Source organism: Hemiscyllium ocellatum, chromosome 27 (assembly GCF_020745735.1).
Source record: "Hemiscyllium ocellatum isolate sHemOce1 chromosome 27, sHemOce1.pat.X.cur, whole genome shotgun sequence".
In the NCBI taxonomy this organism is placed as follows: domain Eukaryota; kingdom Metazoa; phylum Chordata; class Chondrichthyes; order Orectolobiformes; family Hemiscylliidae; genus Hemiscyllium; species Hemiscyllium ocellatum.
The window spans coordinates 2606539-2623805 of NC_083427.1; the positions used below are offsets into that span (position 1 = coordinate 2606539).

Below are 17267 nucleotides of genomic sequence, written 5' to 3' on the forward strand. Positions count from 1 at the left end.
CTAGAACCTGGTTGTGGTGTGATTTTTAACTTAGTGCAGACAAAAAGCAGGACATAACCAACAACGAGAAGCAGAAGTTGCTGGAAAAGCTCAGCAGTCTGGCAGCCTCCGTGCAGAGAGATCAGGTAACATTTCGGGTCCGGTGACCTTTTCTCAGCGTACGTCCAATTACTGTCTCATCGATCTGAAGCCAGTCATCAGCCAACTGGTGCCAAGTGAATTAACAGTGTTATTGAGCAGCATTTACCCAGCAGTATGCTGCTGACTGGTTCTCACTTTGGGTTCACCAAGGGCCACTTAACTCCTGACCCCATTCCAGCCTTGATCCCAACGTAGTCTCAGGCGTTTTTTTGAGAAGGTTTGTAGCTCAGGTTGTAAGTTTGCTCGCTGGGTTGGAAGGTTTGTTCTCAGACGCTTCGTTACCATACGAGGTAACATTATCAGAGGGCCTGCAGTGAAGAGCCGATGTTCTGCCCCTCTTTCTATTTATGGGTCTTGGTCTGTTAAGGTGGGCGATATCATTTCCGGTTCTTCTTTCCCCCAGAGATTGGGAAATGGGGTCCAAGTCGATGTGTTTATGAATGGAGCTCTGGTTTGAATGCCAGGCCTCTGGGAATTCCCGTGCGTGTCTCCGCTTAGCCCGTCCTGGGATGGATGCGTTGACTTCGGCTGGGATAACACGTCCATCCCAGGACGGGCTAAACAGAGACGCACACGGGAATTCCTTGAGGCCCGGCATTCAAACCAGAGCTCCATCAAGAAACGCATCAATCTAGACCCCATTTACCAATCTCTGAGAAAAAGACCCATAAATAGAAAGAGGGACAGAACACCACCGTTTCACCAGAGGCTCACTGATCATGTTACCTAGTGTGGTGATAAAACGCCTGAGCACAATTTGTCTACGCAAGAGAGTAGAAGGGGGTGTGGAATGCACTGCCTCCAACAGTTGTAGACTCGCCAACTTTAAGTGGTCTTCGGTTAGGCATATAGATGGGAATGGAATCGTGTAGGTTAGATGGGCTTTGGATTGGTTTCACAGGACGGCACAGGATTGAGGGCCGAAGGGCCAGTATTGTGCTGTAATGTTCTATTACAGGCCATTTGGCCCAACAAGTCCACACTGACCCCTCTGAACAGTATCCCACCCAGATCCATTTCCCCTCCCCAATTACTCTACAGTCACCCTTGACACATCCCTGAACGCTAGGGGCAATTTAGCACGGCCAATCCCCCCTAACCTGCATATCTTTTAGACTGTGGGAGGAAACTGGAACACACCGGAGGAAACCCAAGCAGACTCGGGGAGAACGTGCAAGCTCCACACAGACAGTCACCCGAGGCTGAAATCGAACTCAGGTCCCTGGCGCTGTGAGGCAGCAGTGCTAACTGCTGAACCACCGTGCCACCCATAACTCTTTCTTTTTGTTTGTCGAAAGTGTGGAAACAAGTCCACACCGACCCTCTTGAAGAGTAACCCACCCAGATCTGTTCCCCTAGCCTATTCTTGCCCCTGACTAATGCACCTAACCTACAAATCACTGAAGACTATGGGCAATTTGGCATAGCCAATTCACCCTAATCTACACACCTTTGGGCTGTGGGAGGAAACCCACGCAGACACGGGAAGAATGTGCTAACTCCACACGGACAGTTGCCCGAGGCTGGAATCGAACCTGGGTCCCTGGTGCTGTGAGGCAGCAGTGCTAACCACTGAGCCACCGTGCCGCCCTTTCCGTGCTGCCCCTGCAGGGTAGTCAGATGCTGTTGGTGTCCGCCCCCTGGGGATCTGAGCTCCTCCAAGTTTCAGTCAGGACTATTCCACAGTGTCAGGCTGAGAGAGAGAGAGAGAGAGGCAGCATACTGGCTCTGTCCAGAGGGTTTGGGGTAAAATGGAGAGAAGTGCAGGTTCGTTATGGAGTGGAGTTCAACCTTCCTTGTCTCCTTTATCTACCGGCCCTTTCCTGGACAAAGATCATACCATTGTTTCCACTCTGTTGCAGACCAGAGATCAGTAATGTGTTAAAAGGCAGCTGGATGGGTGCATGAATAGGAAGGGTTGAGAGAGATATGGGCCGGGTGCTGGCAGGCAGCACTAGATTGGGTTGGGATATCTGGTCGGCCTGGACCAAAGGGTCTGTTTCCCTGCTGTACGTCTCTATGACTCTACAAACCTCCTCCAGCCCCAAGACTCTCTGAGGGCTCCCTGCACTCCTCCAGTCCTGACCCTTTCCGATCGCCCACCAACATCACTCCATCATTGCTGGTCATGCTCTCAGTTGCCAAGGCCCCCAAGCTCTGGAAATCTCTCCCTCATCCTCTCTCTCCTATTTTCAGACACTGGTGGAAATTGAGCTGTACGATCAAGCTTTTGATTGACACGTGAAGCAAGCTTGGAATCTTTTACTTTGTGAACAGTACTATATCAATGCAAGTTGTTGTTGCCTTTAGTGCCTTGCATTGGCACTATCTTTGCGATAGTTTAAAATCCACAAACTGTAATGAGCACAGTAGCTTTCAGACTGGAACATAAAACGGCAGGTTTAATTTCCAATCAGGAACAGATCCCAGTTTTACCCCATAATTTAGCAGCACGGGATTCAATTTATTAGTGTCACGTATACCTAGGGACAGTGAAAAGTTTTGTTTTGCGTTCAGTCTGGGCAGATGTTGTCATAAGGCTAATAGGACAGAGTGAAGAATATACTGTGACCGGTGCAGAAAGAGCGAGGCAAAGGTGAGGACTGCAGATGCTGGAAACCAGAGTCTAGATCAGAGTGGTGCTGGAAAAGCACAGCAGGTCAGGGCAGCATCCGAGGAGCAGGAAAATCGACCTTTCGGACAAAAGCCCGAATGAAGGCAGGGAGCCTCCGGGGTGGAGAGATAAATGGGAGGGAGGGAGGGAGGGAGGGCTGGGGAGAAGGTAGGCAAGAGTACAGGGGGGGTGGATGGAGGTGATAGGTCAGAGAGGAGGGTGGAGTGGATGGGTGGGACGGGAGATTGGCAGGTAGGACAGGTCATGAGGGCGGTGCTGAGCTGGAAGGTTGGAACTGGGGTAAGGTTGGAGGGAGGGGAGATGAGGAAACTGGTGAAGTCCACATTGCTGCCCTGGGCTTGTAAGTGTTCCGAGGCAGAAGATGAGGTGTTCATCTTAATCCCCGTCCCCATCCCCATACTGTACACTCTTGGCTAACCTTCTCCCCAGTCCCACCCCCCTCCCATTTATCCCTCCACCCCAAAAGCTCCCTTGCCTTTATTCCTGATGAAGGGCTTTTGCCCGAAATGCCAATTTTCCTGCTCCGCGGATGCTGCCTGACCTGCTGTGCTTTTCCAGCCCCGCTCTAATCCAGAAGGAGCAAAACCAACATTAAACATTCCCTGTTTTCTTTGTGACTCTTAACAGGGACGTCTTGTCTCTTGTGACAAAAAGTTAAAGAGCTGAAATTATCTCGAATTAGAAACAAGAAAAGATCCTAAAATGGAGCAGTCAGGAACAGGACATCGAACAGTCTCTGCTTATCCTGGAAAATTCAAGGACCTGACACACCGCGTGTGTTTGAAAAGAAGCTGATTTATTTAACAGACGCCAGGACATCAAACTCCCGCCTAGTTACAGGGATTATTAACATCAATCAAAATAAACCCCAAACTGTCGGTAAGGACAGGGCTCGGTTCTGGATGCGATTAATTCTGCTGCTACTGTCACTGACACTCACATTCAGGGAAACAGGAGATGAATATCAAATGTTTCTGGTGGTGAGACAGTCTAGGGTTAGGTCGCAGTCCAGAGGCTAAGTCCAGAGGCTAAGGCCCGACCCCTTCAGGAGCCTGATTGCACAGGATTTGGTTCAGAGCAATCTGACTCAGCAACACGGAAGCCATTTTGTGTCGCTCCATTTTGTTCTGCCTCCCAGGGGCCCAAGTCCTCAACGTGACACAGAGACAGGCCATTTGACACAACCGGTCCCCTGTCGAGTTGAGTGCTTCAAAGAAACCTCTTCTCCAGCACTTTTTGAGATTCCACATCGAGAGCATTCACTTTTACCACTTCTTGTGGTAGTGGGTTACCCCTCGCCCCTTCAGAAGCTGCTTCGGAATCCCCCAGTCGGATTCCCCGTTGACTAGTGCGTAGTGACGGCTGCTTGACACAGGAGGAAACCTGATAAATTTTACAAGAAGTCATCGCCTCAGCCAGCGAAACGGGACCCAAGCCAGACAACCCTTTGCCAATCGGTAAGCACTCCGTTCACCATTTTAAATCTTCTCTGCGCCCTGCACTGTGCCTCTTCCTCTACCTAAAATGGCCACCAGAACGGTGCCCAAGAGGCCGGTCAGTCCCGCACCTACAGATTACCGGGAAGGCCTGCCGAGTGCATCCGTGACCTGAACGCTGCGGGAAACGACCAAGTAAGGACGAGGCAAGAGCTGAACAGACAGGAAACGCGCAACAGGACAGAATGGTTCCACTTGGTCCCAGGGAACAAGCAGAGGGAGACCCAGCCTCTGTAGTTGTCTGTGGCATCGCCCCTGAACGGTTGGCAGGGGGACGCGACTTGGAACGGATGTCAGCCACCATCAAATTGGAACGCCTTTCCTATTCAAAATGATTGTTTTTGACAAGAGTCTGTCCGAACTCGGGCCACGTGTGGGAAACACGACCCAGGGGGCTCGACGTCAGCCAAACAGAGCGCCCCTCCGCCCAACTCGGTTGACACCCCACACGCTATCCCGTCGCCCGCAACCGACATCTATTACAAACCCACCGACTCCCACTGCTACCTTGGCGACACCTCACCCCACCTGCAAAAAAAAACATGATCCCACATTCCCGATTCCTCTGCTCCCAGGCTGAGGAATTCCACTCCAGGACAACCCAAATGTCTTCCTTCTCCAACAATTTCCCCTTCTGCCTTCAGCTCCTCCATTTCCCGCACCTCTGCCCTCAAACACCCCACCCCCCCCACCCACAACAAGGACAGAGTCCCTCTGATCCTCACATCCCACTCCGGGAATCTCCAATTCCAACGCATCACCCTCCGCCACCTGCAGTTGGACCCCTCCACTCAAATTATATTTCACTCCCTAACTCCATCTGCGTTTGCGCAGGGACCGTTCCCTCCGTGACCCCCTCCTTTCGGTCCACAGTCCCCAGCAACCCCTCCTCCTCACCTGGAGAACCTTCTCCTGCCAATGCAGGAGGTGCAGAACCTACTCCCCCCCACCCAAGGCCCCTAGGAATCATTCCGAGAGATTCGCATACATCTCCTCTAACCTGATTCACTGCATCTGTTGTTCCAGATGCAGTCTCCTCTACATCGGAGAGACCGAGCGCAAACTTGGGGACTGGTTCAGGAAATACCTGTGGCCCGTACGCTCCAATCAGCCCCACCTTCGGGTTGCCATCCATTTCAGCTCCCCCTCCCCTGACGACCTGTCCACCCGGGGCCTTCCTCACCACCAATACAAGGCCACGCCCAAACTGGAGGAAGACCACCTCATCTTCCGCTTTGGGAGCCAACAACTACATGGCCTTAACGTAGACATCACCACCTTCCTTCCCACCTATCTGCTCCACACTGACCAATCCCACCCACCTTTGGAGGAGAAAGTGAGGACTGCAGATGCTGGAGATCAGAGCTGAAAAATGTGTTGCTGGAAAAGCGCAGCAGGTCAGGCAGCATCCAAGGAGCAGGAGAGTCGCCGTTTCGGGCATGAGACCTTCTTCAGGAATTCTTCAGCCCTTCCTGAAGAAGGGCTCATGCCCCGAAACGTTCTTCAGGAAGGGCTGAAGAATTCCTGAAGAAGGGCTCATGCCCGAAACGTCGATTCTCCTGCTCTTTGGATGCTGCCGGACCTGCTGCGCTTTTCCAGCAACACATTTTCACCACCCACCTTTTCCCCCAGCTCCGTCAATCGCTCCCATTTATATTCTGCAGCCCCCTTCCCTCCCTAGTCCTGATAAAAGGTTCCCACCTGAAATGTCAACTCCCGTTTTCCGACAACGCTGCTTGACCCGCTGAGCTTTTCTTGATCCACTATTCCTTCAAATAGCCACACAGTGGCCGCGGTGTGTACTATCTACAAGATGCACCGCAGGAGCACATCCAGGCACCGACCACAGCACCCCCTAAACCCGTGACCTCCACTACCCCGAAGTACAAGGGAAGCAGTTGCAATGGGAACGCCAGCCCCGACATGTTTCCAACCAAGACCCACACCACCTGATTTGGTAGGACACTGTCATTCGTTCGTCGTTAATGGATCAAAACCTTGACCCCCATCCCCAACGACAGTGTGGGTGCCCCTACACCCCGAGGATTGCAGCAGTTCAAGGCACCAGCTCCCCACCACCTCCTCCGCTTCAGTTAGGGATAGGAAATAAATGCCGCAAGTTAACCAGAGAGAAAAAGACCTTCAATCCAATTTTCGTTTAGAGTCTGCCCTGGAGAGACGTGTGCTGAGCGGAAATGATCGGCCTCTCCTGTGTCTGACAGCCTGAAGACTGCACTGGAAGCACTCTTCGCAAGAGAGGGCTATTCTGAGTCATGGAAAACCAGTCCACACCAACCATGTTCCCAAACTAAACTAGTCCCAACTGCCTGCATTTGGTCCACACCCTCCAAACCTTTTCTATTCATGTACTTATCTCAATGCCTTTTAAAACGTTGTCGCTATCCCACCCCTTGGTCAGAAAGTTCGTTCCACAGTGTGGAAAAAAAAAGGTCCCCTCATATACTTTACAAATCTTCCTCTTTTAAAAGTCCGCCCCCTAGTTTTGAACTCCCCCACGCTATGGAAAAGACCATCTTATCCATGCCCCTCATGATTTTATAATCGTCTGTAAGGTCACCCCTCGCAACCTCCAGTGAAAGAAGTCCCGGCCTATTTGTATAACTCAAACCTTCTGTGCCCAGTAACATCCTGGTCAGGCTTTTCTGAACCTTCTCCACTCCCTATAACACAATAACCAGAACTGCACACAGTCCTCCAGAAGAGGCCTCATCAACAATCACGTGCAATCCCAACATGGCGTCCCAACTCCGATACTCAAAGCTGAGCACCGACGGCAAGCTTGCGAAATGCCTTCCTAACCACCCAAGCTCTGACCCAAATTTCAAAGAATTATGTACCTGAACACCCCCGTCGCTCTACAATTAAGTGTAGAAGTCCTGCCTTGTTTGCTTCACCCAAACACCATGCATCTATTCAAATTAAACTCCATCTGCCATTCCTCAGCCCACTGAGACAAGTGAGTAACATCTCTTTGTAATCTTAAACCACCTTCTTCACTGGTGTCCTCTATCGGGGAGACAGGATGCCTTGCAGCCACCAACCCCACTGCCCTGTGGCTGAACACTACAACTTCTCCTTCCCCCTCTGCCAAGGGCATACAGCTCCTGGGCCTCCTCCACTGTCAAACCGTTACCAACTGACGCCTGGAGGAGGAACGCCTCATATTCTGCCTTGGGGCCCTGCAACCACACGGGATCAATGCGGATTTCAACAGCTTCCTCATCCCCCCCCCCCTTCCCCTCACATGATCCCAGTCCCAAGCCTCCAACTCGGCCCTGCCCTCCAGACCCGTCCCTCACTGCCCTCTCTGACTTATCACCTTCTCCCTCCCCTCCATCCACCTATCGCTTTCCCAGCTGCCTCCCTCCAACCCCAACCCCCCCCACCTCCTGTTTATCCCTCAAACGTCGATTCTCCTGCACCTTGGATGCTGCCTGACCTGCTGTGCTTTTCCAGCACCACCCACTCGATGCTGACCTCCAGTCCCTTCATTTTCTCCGAACCTCCTTCACTGTCCACTGTCCCACCATCTTACCTTTGGGGTCACGTTAGAAAATGGTTTGGGAGGCACTGGCAAGGCCGAAACAGTTTAGTTTAGCATTTGAGATAATTAAATGCTTTTAAAATGTGTGCTATAATATTGCAGAAATGTGCTCCGATTTTGGGAACATTCCAGTCAACAGATTCTTCCAATCCACTGACCAGACTGCACTAATCTTCATTCCTGAGCTGACTGGATTTACATAGAACATAGAAAGATACAGCGCAGTACAGGCCCTTCAGCCCTCGATGTTGTGCCGACCGAATCCTACCTAACCTACACTAGCCCAATAACTTCCAAATGCCTATCCAATGCCCGCTTAAATGACCATAAAGAGGGTGAGTTCACCACTGCTACTGGCAGGGCATTCCATGAACTCACAACCCGCTGTGTAAAGAATCTACCCCTAACATCTGTCCTATACCTACCACCCCTTAATTTAAAGCTGTGTCCCCTAGTAACACCTGACTCCATTAGCGGTAAAAGGTTCTCAGTGTCGACCCTATCTAAACCCCTAATCATCTTATACACCTCTATCAAATCTCCCCTAAACCTTCTCTTCTCCAATGAGAACAGCCCCAAGTGCCTCAGCCTTTCCTCATAAGATTTTCCTGCCATTCCAGGCAACATCCTGGTAAACCTCCTCTGCACTCGTTCCAATGCCTCCACATCCTTCCTATAGTATGGCGACCAAAACTGCACACAATACTCCAGATGAGGCCGCACCAGAGTCTTATACAACCGCAACATGACCTCAGGACTCCGGAACTCAATTCCTCTACCAATAAAGCCCAGTACACCATATGCCTTCCTCACAGCACTATTTACCTGGGTGGCAACTTTCAGAGATAAATTTTCGCCTGGTACCCAGGATTTGGGTACCAGGCGAAAATATTTGGAGCCTACTGATTCCAACTTCCCTGCTTTCTGGTGACTGATGGAAGAGCCAGTGTCTGGAACGTCCAAGACAGTAGGAATTGTCAACAAGTATTCATCTGCGCTTTCTCACTGAAAAATTTAACCGGTGCAGACTTTAAATTGTAGGGATTCAGAATGGATTATTATTCTAATCTAAGCTCTGATGAGAATTCATGAAGTGAGAGCATAGATCACACATACAACGGTTCTCAAAAGGACACTGCAGCAGAGGGAGAACAGTCAGCTGCAGACCCACAGCATTAGCAGTGACGGGAGGTCATTCACATTATCCGCAGGAAGGAACCGCCAACATCAGGAATAACGTGGGGTCAAGCCCTGGGTGCGATCAACAGTCACACAGCGACAGCACAGTCCGACCCGTGGTCACTTGTGAACTAGCCGGTGGGTGGCCAGGTTGGCGGACTGGGTGAATCCTTTGCCGCACACCGAGCAGGTGAACGGCCGCTCCCCGGTGTGGACCCGCTGGTGCGAGAACAGGCTGCCCGAATGCCTGAAGCTCCTTCCACAGCGAGGGCAGACGAAGGGCCGCTCGTCGGTGTGGACCCGCTGGTGGGTCAGCAGGTGGGACAGCTGGGTGAAGCCCTTCCCGCACTTGGAGCAGAGGAACGGCCGCTCCCCGGTGTGGATTCGCTGGTGTTCATTGACGCTGCCCGAGTGCCTGAAACTCTTGCCGCAGTAGCTGCAGGTGAAGGGTCGCTCGTCGGTGTGGACCCGCTGGTGGGTGAGCAGGTGGCAGGACTGAGTGAAGGTCTTCCCGCACTCGGAGCAGGAGAACGGCCGCTCCCCGGTGTGGACCCGCTGGTGGGTCAGCAGGTGGGATGACCGGGTGAAGCCCTTCCCGCACTCGGAGCAGGGGAACGGCTTCTCCCCGGTGTGGACCCGCTGGTGGACCGTGAGTTGGGAGGATCGCTTGAACCCTGTCCCGCACTGAGAGCACCTGAACGGCCTCTCGTCGGTGTGAACGCGGCGATGGGATGTCAGTCCATCGGCCCTGTTGAAGCACTTCCCGCAGTCTGGACACTTAAAAGGTCTCTCCCCGGTGTGAAGGCGCTGGTGGACAGTGAGCTGAGAGGAGTGCTTGAAGCCGGTGCCGCAGTGAGAGCATCTGAAGGGTCTCTCATCAGTGTGAACCCGTTGGTGGGACATCAGTTCCGCAGAGCTTTTGTAGCACTTCCCGCAGTCCGGGCATTTGAAAGGCCTCTTGTCGGTGTGGACCCGCTGGTGTACAGTGAGCTCAGAGGATCGCTTGAATCCTATTCCGCACTGGGAGCACCTGAACGGCTTCTCGTCGGAGTGAATACGTTGATGGGACATCAGCTCCCAGGAACTTTTATAGCACTTCCCGCAGTCTGGGCATTGGAAAGGTCGCTCCCCGTTGTGCACTCGCTGGTGGGTCAGCAGGTGGGCGAGCTGGGTGAATCGCTTCCCGCACTCCGAGCAGGGGAACGGCCGCTCGCCGGTGTGGACCCGCCGGTGGGTCACCAGGTGGGACAAGCGGGTGAAGCCCTTCCCGCACTCCGAGCAGGGGAACGGCCTCTCCCCAGTGTGAACCCGCTGGTGGGTCAGCAGGTCAGCTGACTGAGCAAACCCCTTCCCACACTCGGAGCAGGTGAACGGCCTCTCCCCGGTGTGAAGGCGCTGGTGGGCTGTGAGCTGAGAGGAGTGCTTGAAGCCGGTCCCGCAGTGGGCGCACCGGAACGGTCTCTCGTCGGTGTGAACCCGCTGGTGGGACATGAGCTCCCCGGAACTTTTGTAGCGCTTCCCGCAGTCTGTGCACTTGAAAGGCCTCTCCCCGGTGTGAAGTCGCTCATGTACGACGAGTTGAGACGAGTGCTTGAAGCCAGTCCCGCAGTAAGAGCATCTGAATGGTCTCTCATCAGTGTGAACCCGTTGGTGAGTCATCAGTTCCCCAGCGCTTTTATAGCACTCCCCACAGTCTGGACATTTGAAAGGTCTCTCGCAAGTGTGAACTTGCTGGTTCTGCAGGGTGGATGAACCAACGAATGTCTGCCCATCCGCAGAGCCGGTGAAAGGCGTCTCTCCTCTATGAATCTGGCGGTGAATCGCAAAGTTGGAATGCAGGGTGAACGTCTCTCCGCACTCAGAGCAGATGAATGGTCTCTCCCCAGTGTGAGTGCGCTGGTGCCTCATCAAGTGAGAGGACCGAATGAATCCTTTCCCGCACTGAGCACAGGTGAACGGTCTCTCCCCGGTGTGGCTGCGTCGATGAGTTTCCAGCTCAGAAGGGTAACTGAATCCCTTCCCACAGTGCCCACACTTCCACGGTTTCTCCCCAGTGTGACTGTGCTTGTGTTTGGACAGGCCAGATGAGCGGCTGAAACCCTGTCCACACAGAGAACACGTGTACGGCTTCTCCGCACTGTGGACGGTGTCCTTTCCTTCCATGTTCATAACCTGATAACTTTCAAGTTGTGGCAAACTGTACAACTCCATTAAATCCTGAAGTGGCAATTCCTTTCAGTCCCCTTCTAACATCCTGTGAAAATCGATTTTGAACAGAAAAAAAGGAGTGTGAGAGGAAACCCCAAAAAAAACAAAAAAAAATGTAGGTTGTGAAACATGACTGAATGACTCTGGAAATGTGTGCAGCTGTCACAAGTTAAAAATGACCATGAAAGCTACTGGATTGTTACAAAATACCCAACTGGCTCATGCAACCTGGTCTGGCCTCTGTGAAAGGAGAAGGAGATGGGAGTTAAGGAGCGAGATTTTATATCAGCTACAATTAAACAAGATGGACTCACCCTAACCCCACCCCGAATCTCCAGCAATTGGACAGCAGATGTATGTGAACATCAACTGTCCCTCCCCTCCATTCCTGATGAAGGGCTTTTGCCCAAAATGTCGACTTTTCCTGCTCCTTGGATGCTGCCTGACCTGCTGAGCTTTTCCCACTCTGATCTAAACTCACACATTGCCCTTACTTTTCTGACATTCAGTACCGGGCGAGAAGAAACATTCCCAATTTAAATGTGAGGGAGCCTGAAGCCATCATCTTAAGCTCTTGCTATAAACTTCATTTCATTGCCACCGACTCCAATCCCCTCTCGACCAACCGTCTTGGACTGAACCAGACAGCCTTACAGCCATGGTATCACAACTTCACTCTAGCAGTGGTCAAATATCTTTGCCACCTCCAAGACCACTCAGCTTGTTGATCTTCTGAAACCCTAGTCCATTCAGTTGCTCCTTCCATGCTGCACCATTCAAACTAACTCCTCGTCAGTATCCTAAATTCAAGCCCTCAAAAGTCATCGATTTCTGGGGAATCTATGTGCTCTGCTCTAAGTCCCACTCGCATACCCATCACCACTCTTCTCACTGACCTGCATCTGGGACTGGTAAACAGCACGCAAATTCCTATTCACAGATTCTGTATTAAAACCCCTTCATGACCTTATCTCCAATTTCCTGTGAACCGTTCAGTGCAGATAAAATGACAAAACATACGTGCCCTGATGACTCGATTGCACCTGTCAGAACTTGATGCCATGTTGGTTTGAGTTTCATGTCTTCAAATCCTGTCCAATAAAAGGCAGTGCAGTCAGACCAAGATTACAAATGCAGAAGAGACAAACATTTCTCTCGAACGTGCAGTGTGTACCTACGTTCGGCAGCTCCAGGGAAGTTGCGCATGCTCCCTGACGCACTGTGGCCCCCTACAAATATGGCGTCCGCGCATCCGTCCCCGCGTGGGACATTGCCCCCGACAAAGATGGCGGCCTCAACTCGGGCCTCTCACCGTCCGAGGCCCGCAGCAGACTTCCGGCTGGTGGCAAGCGCGCGGCAGAGCGTTTTAAATTCGGATCTTGCGGCCAACGCCAAAAGTTTGCGAAACCTTCCGGCCCACACTGACTGAATATCTCTCCGGCACTCCGCTGTCTGTCCTCCTCCCCCCTTTTACCTTCTTGCCCCCTCCCGCTCTCGTTCAGACGTCAGTCACAATGACACCGCGCCTGCGCTGCAGCGCCAACCGTGAGGGTCACGTGCCCCCAACTCGGGGTCTTTACCCCGCCCCCCCTTATCCCCGATTGGTTGGAGGACTACCTGTCCACACTCGGTCCTCCAGGCCTGCCCACTCTCCCTATTGGGCCGGACCTGCCGTCAATCAGCCGAGCACGATTGCGTCACAGAGCGTGGGGTTCCGAATATTGTCTGTCATAGAGTCATAGAGATGTTCAGCACAGAAACAGACCCTTCAGTCCAACTCGTCCATGCTAACCAGATATCCTAGCCTAATCTGGTCCCATTTGCCAGCAGTTGGCCCATATCTCTCTAAACCCTTCCTATTCATACACCTATCCAAATGTTGTAATTGTCCCAGCCTCCACCATTTCCTCTGGTAGCTCCTTCCATACATGCACCACCCTCTGCATGAAAAAGTTGCCCCTTACATCCCTTTTAAATTTTTCCCCTCTCATCCTAAACCTACGCCCTCAAGTTCTGGGCTCCCCACCCCTGGGTAAAGACCTTGCTTATTGACCAAATCCATGTCCCTCATGGTTTTATGAACCTCTGTAACTTGGATCAAGTTGTTGGAATATCCAGTACTTTACCAGGATTTCAGACCAGGAGAGGAGTGTGTGCGCTTGGAACGGCGATCTATAGTTTAATGGGGAAATAACAATATTCAAAGTTCTTTGCTTCACTGATGATAAAGAGTTTTATCAACTCCAGTCACAGAAGAGGAGGGTTGACAACTCAAACCAAACTCCACGTCAAGATCTGGACACAGCCTCACTGCTCATCAGGACTTGAAACGATACCGGCTTCCAAATGTGGAAGAAGAGGAACAGTTGGAAGCTAGGCAGAGACATGAAGAATTTGGATGGTTGGTTGTGCCGTGAGAATTGTGTCAAGTCAGCAGTTAGGTGGGTCTCATGGATAAGACGAGCTCTGAAGGACGCAGGCAAGAAACAAGAGAAAATGGAGGAAAACGTACAATCAGCACATAGGAATGGAGGAAGCAATTTTGAGTTGAGGACGAACGAGTGTGATAGAGATGTTAAAAAGACGCAACACATTGTGTGTCTTACACAAAGCTGATTTATTTGATTTTTATCCAGAATATTAGGCGACTTAAGGGGGCTGGATTCCATTAAAATCAGCAGGAGCAGATCCCATTCAGCACTGTTCATTTCTGGACGTGATTGACAGAAGAATCCTGTCACTGTAATTACTTGTGAACTCCCTGGTGCCTCAGTAGGTGGGATGATCGAGTGAAACCTTTCCCACACTCTGAGCACGTGAACGGCCTCTCTCCACTGTGAACCCGCTTGTGTGTCAGCAGGTGGGATGACTGAGCGAATCCTTTCCCACACTCAGAGCAAGTGAATGGTCTCTCCCCAGTGTGAACTCGCTGGTGTACAGTGAGGTGAGATGATCGCCTGAAGCCAGTCCCGCAATGAGAGCATCTGAATGGTCGCTCGTTGGTGTGAATACGTTGATGGGACATTAGCTCCCCGGTGCTTTTAAAGCACATTCCACAGTCAGGACATTTAAAAGGTCTCTCGTCAGTGTGAACCCGCTGGTGTGTCAGCAGACCGGATGACTGAATGAATCCTTTCCCACACACGCAGCAGGTGAAGGGCCACTTTCCAGTGTGACTGTGCTGATGCTCCTGCAGTTGAAATAAGCGCGTGAATCCCTTCCCACACTCAGAGCATGCAAATGGTCTCTCCCCGGTATGAACTCGCTGGTGTATGAGGAAGTCAGATGATGTCCTGAATCCAGCTCCACAATCAGTGCACCTAAATGGTCTCTCATCGGTGTGAACACGTCGATGGCGCATCAATTCCCCGGAACTTTTATAGCGCTTCCCGCAGTCTGTGCATTTAAAAGGTCTCTCATCAGTGTGAACCTGCTGGTGTCTCAGCAGGTTAGATAACTGAGTGAATCCCTTCCCACACACTGAGCAGGTGAATGGTCGCTCCCCAGTGTGAACCTGCTGGTGTGTCAACAGGGTGGATGATCGCGTGAACCCTTTCCCACAATCAGAGCAAGTGAACTGTCTCTCTCCGGTGTGACTGCGCTGATGGGTTTCCAACCCAGAAGGGGATCTATATCCCTTCCCACAGTCCCCACATTTCCACGGTTTCTCCCCACTGTGACTGCAGTTGTGTCCCAACCGGTCAGCTGACTGGCTGAATCCTCGTCCACGCACAGAACACGTGTACGGTTTCTCCTCACTGTCAACGATGCTTTTCTCTTCCATGTTCAAAATGTGAAGTTGTTCTGGTTACAATTTAACCGGACGACTCTGTCAGAATCTGGCGTGGTTTTAGGTGTTTGTTTCCTGACTGAAAATCCTCCTGTTCTCATATCCTGTGAAATTGATTGGAAGTGGAAGAGAGAGAGTGAACACAAAGGCAAGTTGTGAAATGGAACTGAATGGATCGAGTAATGTGGGGCACGAGGCAAAAATGACCATGAACACTTCTGGGTAGTCATAAAAACTCGTTTGTTTCACTGATATCATTCAAATATTGGGACTTGTCACTTGGTCTTGGCCGACACAAGACTCTGGTCTTGTGGGTGGAGACTGAGAGGGAGGGAGGAGAGATGGATTTTATGCATTTACAACTTGATCAGAACCTCGCAAACTCCACTAACTGAAGTACTAGGGTAGCAAGTGTAAATGAACACCATCACCTCCTAGTCACGCACCGTCCAGTCTTGTCTGACATCTAGTGCCGGATGAGTAGAAATTTTCTCCATTTAAGTCTTGGGAAGATTGAAGTCATCGTCTTCAGTCCTTTCTACAGACTCCATTCCTTCACTAGTAATGCCATCCCTCTCCTTGGTAACTGCCTGAGGTCGAAACATGGAATGAGATGGCGGATATTTAATCAAAAGGCTAGTATAAAGAAACTGGGTCTGATCTCATTGTAGTAAAGAGGCCATTTGATCAAGTTGCACAAGTTTATGGTTGGTTTAAATTAAAACCTATCCCATTAATTGATTGTAAAATGATTGCAGGATACAGATTTAACATTCTGGGGAAGAGCTGCAGGGAGGAAATGAGGATGACATATTGTACAGTGACTGAGTGTGTACTGCAATTCAATACTTACTTTCAAAGGCTGATTACATTCTGGTCCTAATGTATTAAATAATTGTCAGATTTTGATGTGATTGGAGGTACTTGGATTTTCCAACTTGTGAATTCTCTTGTCATATCCTGTAAAATAAGTTTACAAAATTGGTCAATGGCAGTCCAGGATAAAATTTCCCCTCCTTCTGACCCAGGATGACTGTGCATACTTCCTGTTGCACATTGCCCCTCACTGTGATTGGCATTCCCTCAATTCAAGGAAGATGTCTATTCAGGGTTGTGAGTTGTGCCCTGGGTCTTTGTATGACTGAATGCAGCTGCAGACGTGTGGACACTTGGGGCAAGACATCCCATGTGGAGAGGGGGATTTGCTTCCTTTTCTTTTCTTCTGTGCCACAGCTCTACCTCATCAATGAGACACTGAGTGTGAAGGGTTAATGCAGCTTGATGGACAGATTGTCTTCATTCTGAACAATGAGCAGTAGGAGGGCGGGCAATGGTAGCATTAATTCAGAAACTCAGGTAACATTCTGGGGAACTGGGTTCAAATCCCGCCATGGCAGATGGTGGAATCTGAAGTCAATGAAGAATCTGACGTTAAGGGTCTAATGATCGTGAAGCCATTGTCGAATGTCAGAAATCTGGCTCATTAACACCCTTGAGGGAAGGGAAATTCTACCATCCTTTCCTGGCACGACCATATCTGACTCTGGACCCACAGCAATGTGGCTGACTCTCAGTTGCCTCTCTGGGCAACTAGAAATCGGCGATAAAGCCAGAGTGGCCCACATCCCATGAGTGAATTTTAAAAAAGAAACACTCTTCCCCAGTCATTCCAAACATTGCCCCCTACAAAGATGGAAGCCGCGCTGGCTACATTGGGGGAGGGTCCAGTGCCCCAAATAAAGATGGCCGCCTTTCCCTGGGGCCTATCTCTGTGAGGACGCCTGGAGTCGGAGTCCTGTTTACGCCAACGTGAAACGGGGAGGTCCTCCTTCGGGGTTTGCGGCTTACACCAGGCGTTCGCGAAGTTTCTCCGTCCCACCGCCCGGATTCATCGCACCCTCCTTCTCTCCTTGTTTGCCATCTTTCTGGAGCCGAGAAATAAAACTGCATCACCCGCTTCGCGCATGTTCCATCTGCCTCCCCTCCTGCGCCTGCTCATTGCGCTCCTGTTGTGCAGATAGGGGGCTTTCCCACCTGCGAGGCATTCTGGGTAGCCCCGGCACCATTAATGTTCCCAATTACTGTGCCCAGGAATTTCTTTTTGTCACGGCGGGGGTGGGGGGTGCGATTACTGCTGCCGGAGAACCAAAACAAAGTTGGCACGTTAGGTTGTACGGACACCAGTTTGAGCCGGAGAGCGGTACAACACTTCAGCACACTCCCTCTGTGGTAAGAATCACAGCATTGTTAGTC

General features: G+C 51.2%; 1 protein-coding gene and 1 pseudogene across 3 annotated transcripts; both read right to left on the bottom strand.

Moving 5' to 3' along the window:
- LOC132828706 (zinc finger protein 271-like) overlaps nt 1-12681 on the bottom strand; it is a 32456-nt pseudogene extending 19775 nt beyond the window's left edge.
- Nucleotides 12682-13817: 1136 nt separating this feature from the next.
- LOC132828687 (zinc finger protein 3-like) lies at nt 13818-16991 on the bottom strand. 3 transcript variants are annotated; one of them, XM_060845756.1, is made up of 4 exons: nt 16863-16991; nt 15868-15974; nt 15461-15604; nt 13818-15118 (listed from the first exon to the last, which is right to left on the bottom strand). In XM_060845756.1, the coding sequence occupies exon 4, from the start codon at nt 15006-15008 to the stop codon at nt 13971-13973; it is 1038 nt and encodes a 345-aa protein (XP_060701739.1). In that variant the 5' UTR covers nt 15009-15118; nt 15461-15604; nt 15868-15974; nt 16863-16991; the 3' UTR covers nt 13818-13970. The 3 variants fall into 3 exon arrangements, with proteins under 3 accessions (XP_060701739.1, XP_060701738.1, XP_060701740.1); XM_060845755.1 differs by having other exon boundaries at nt 15446-15604; XM_060845757.1 differs by lacking the exon at nt 15461-15604.
- Between the last annotated feature and the right edge of the window lie 276 nt (nt 16992-17267).

Excerpts from the sequence above, each read along its gene's own strand:
- LOC132828687 (XM_060845757.1), bottom strand. The coding sequence starts at position 15,008 with ATGGAAGAGAAAAGCATCGTTGACAGTGAGGAGAAACCGTACACGTGT.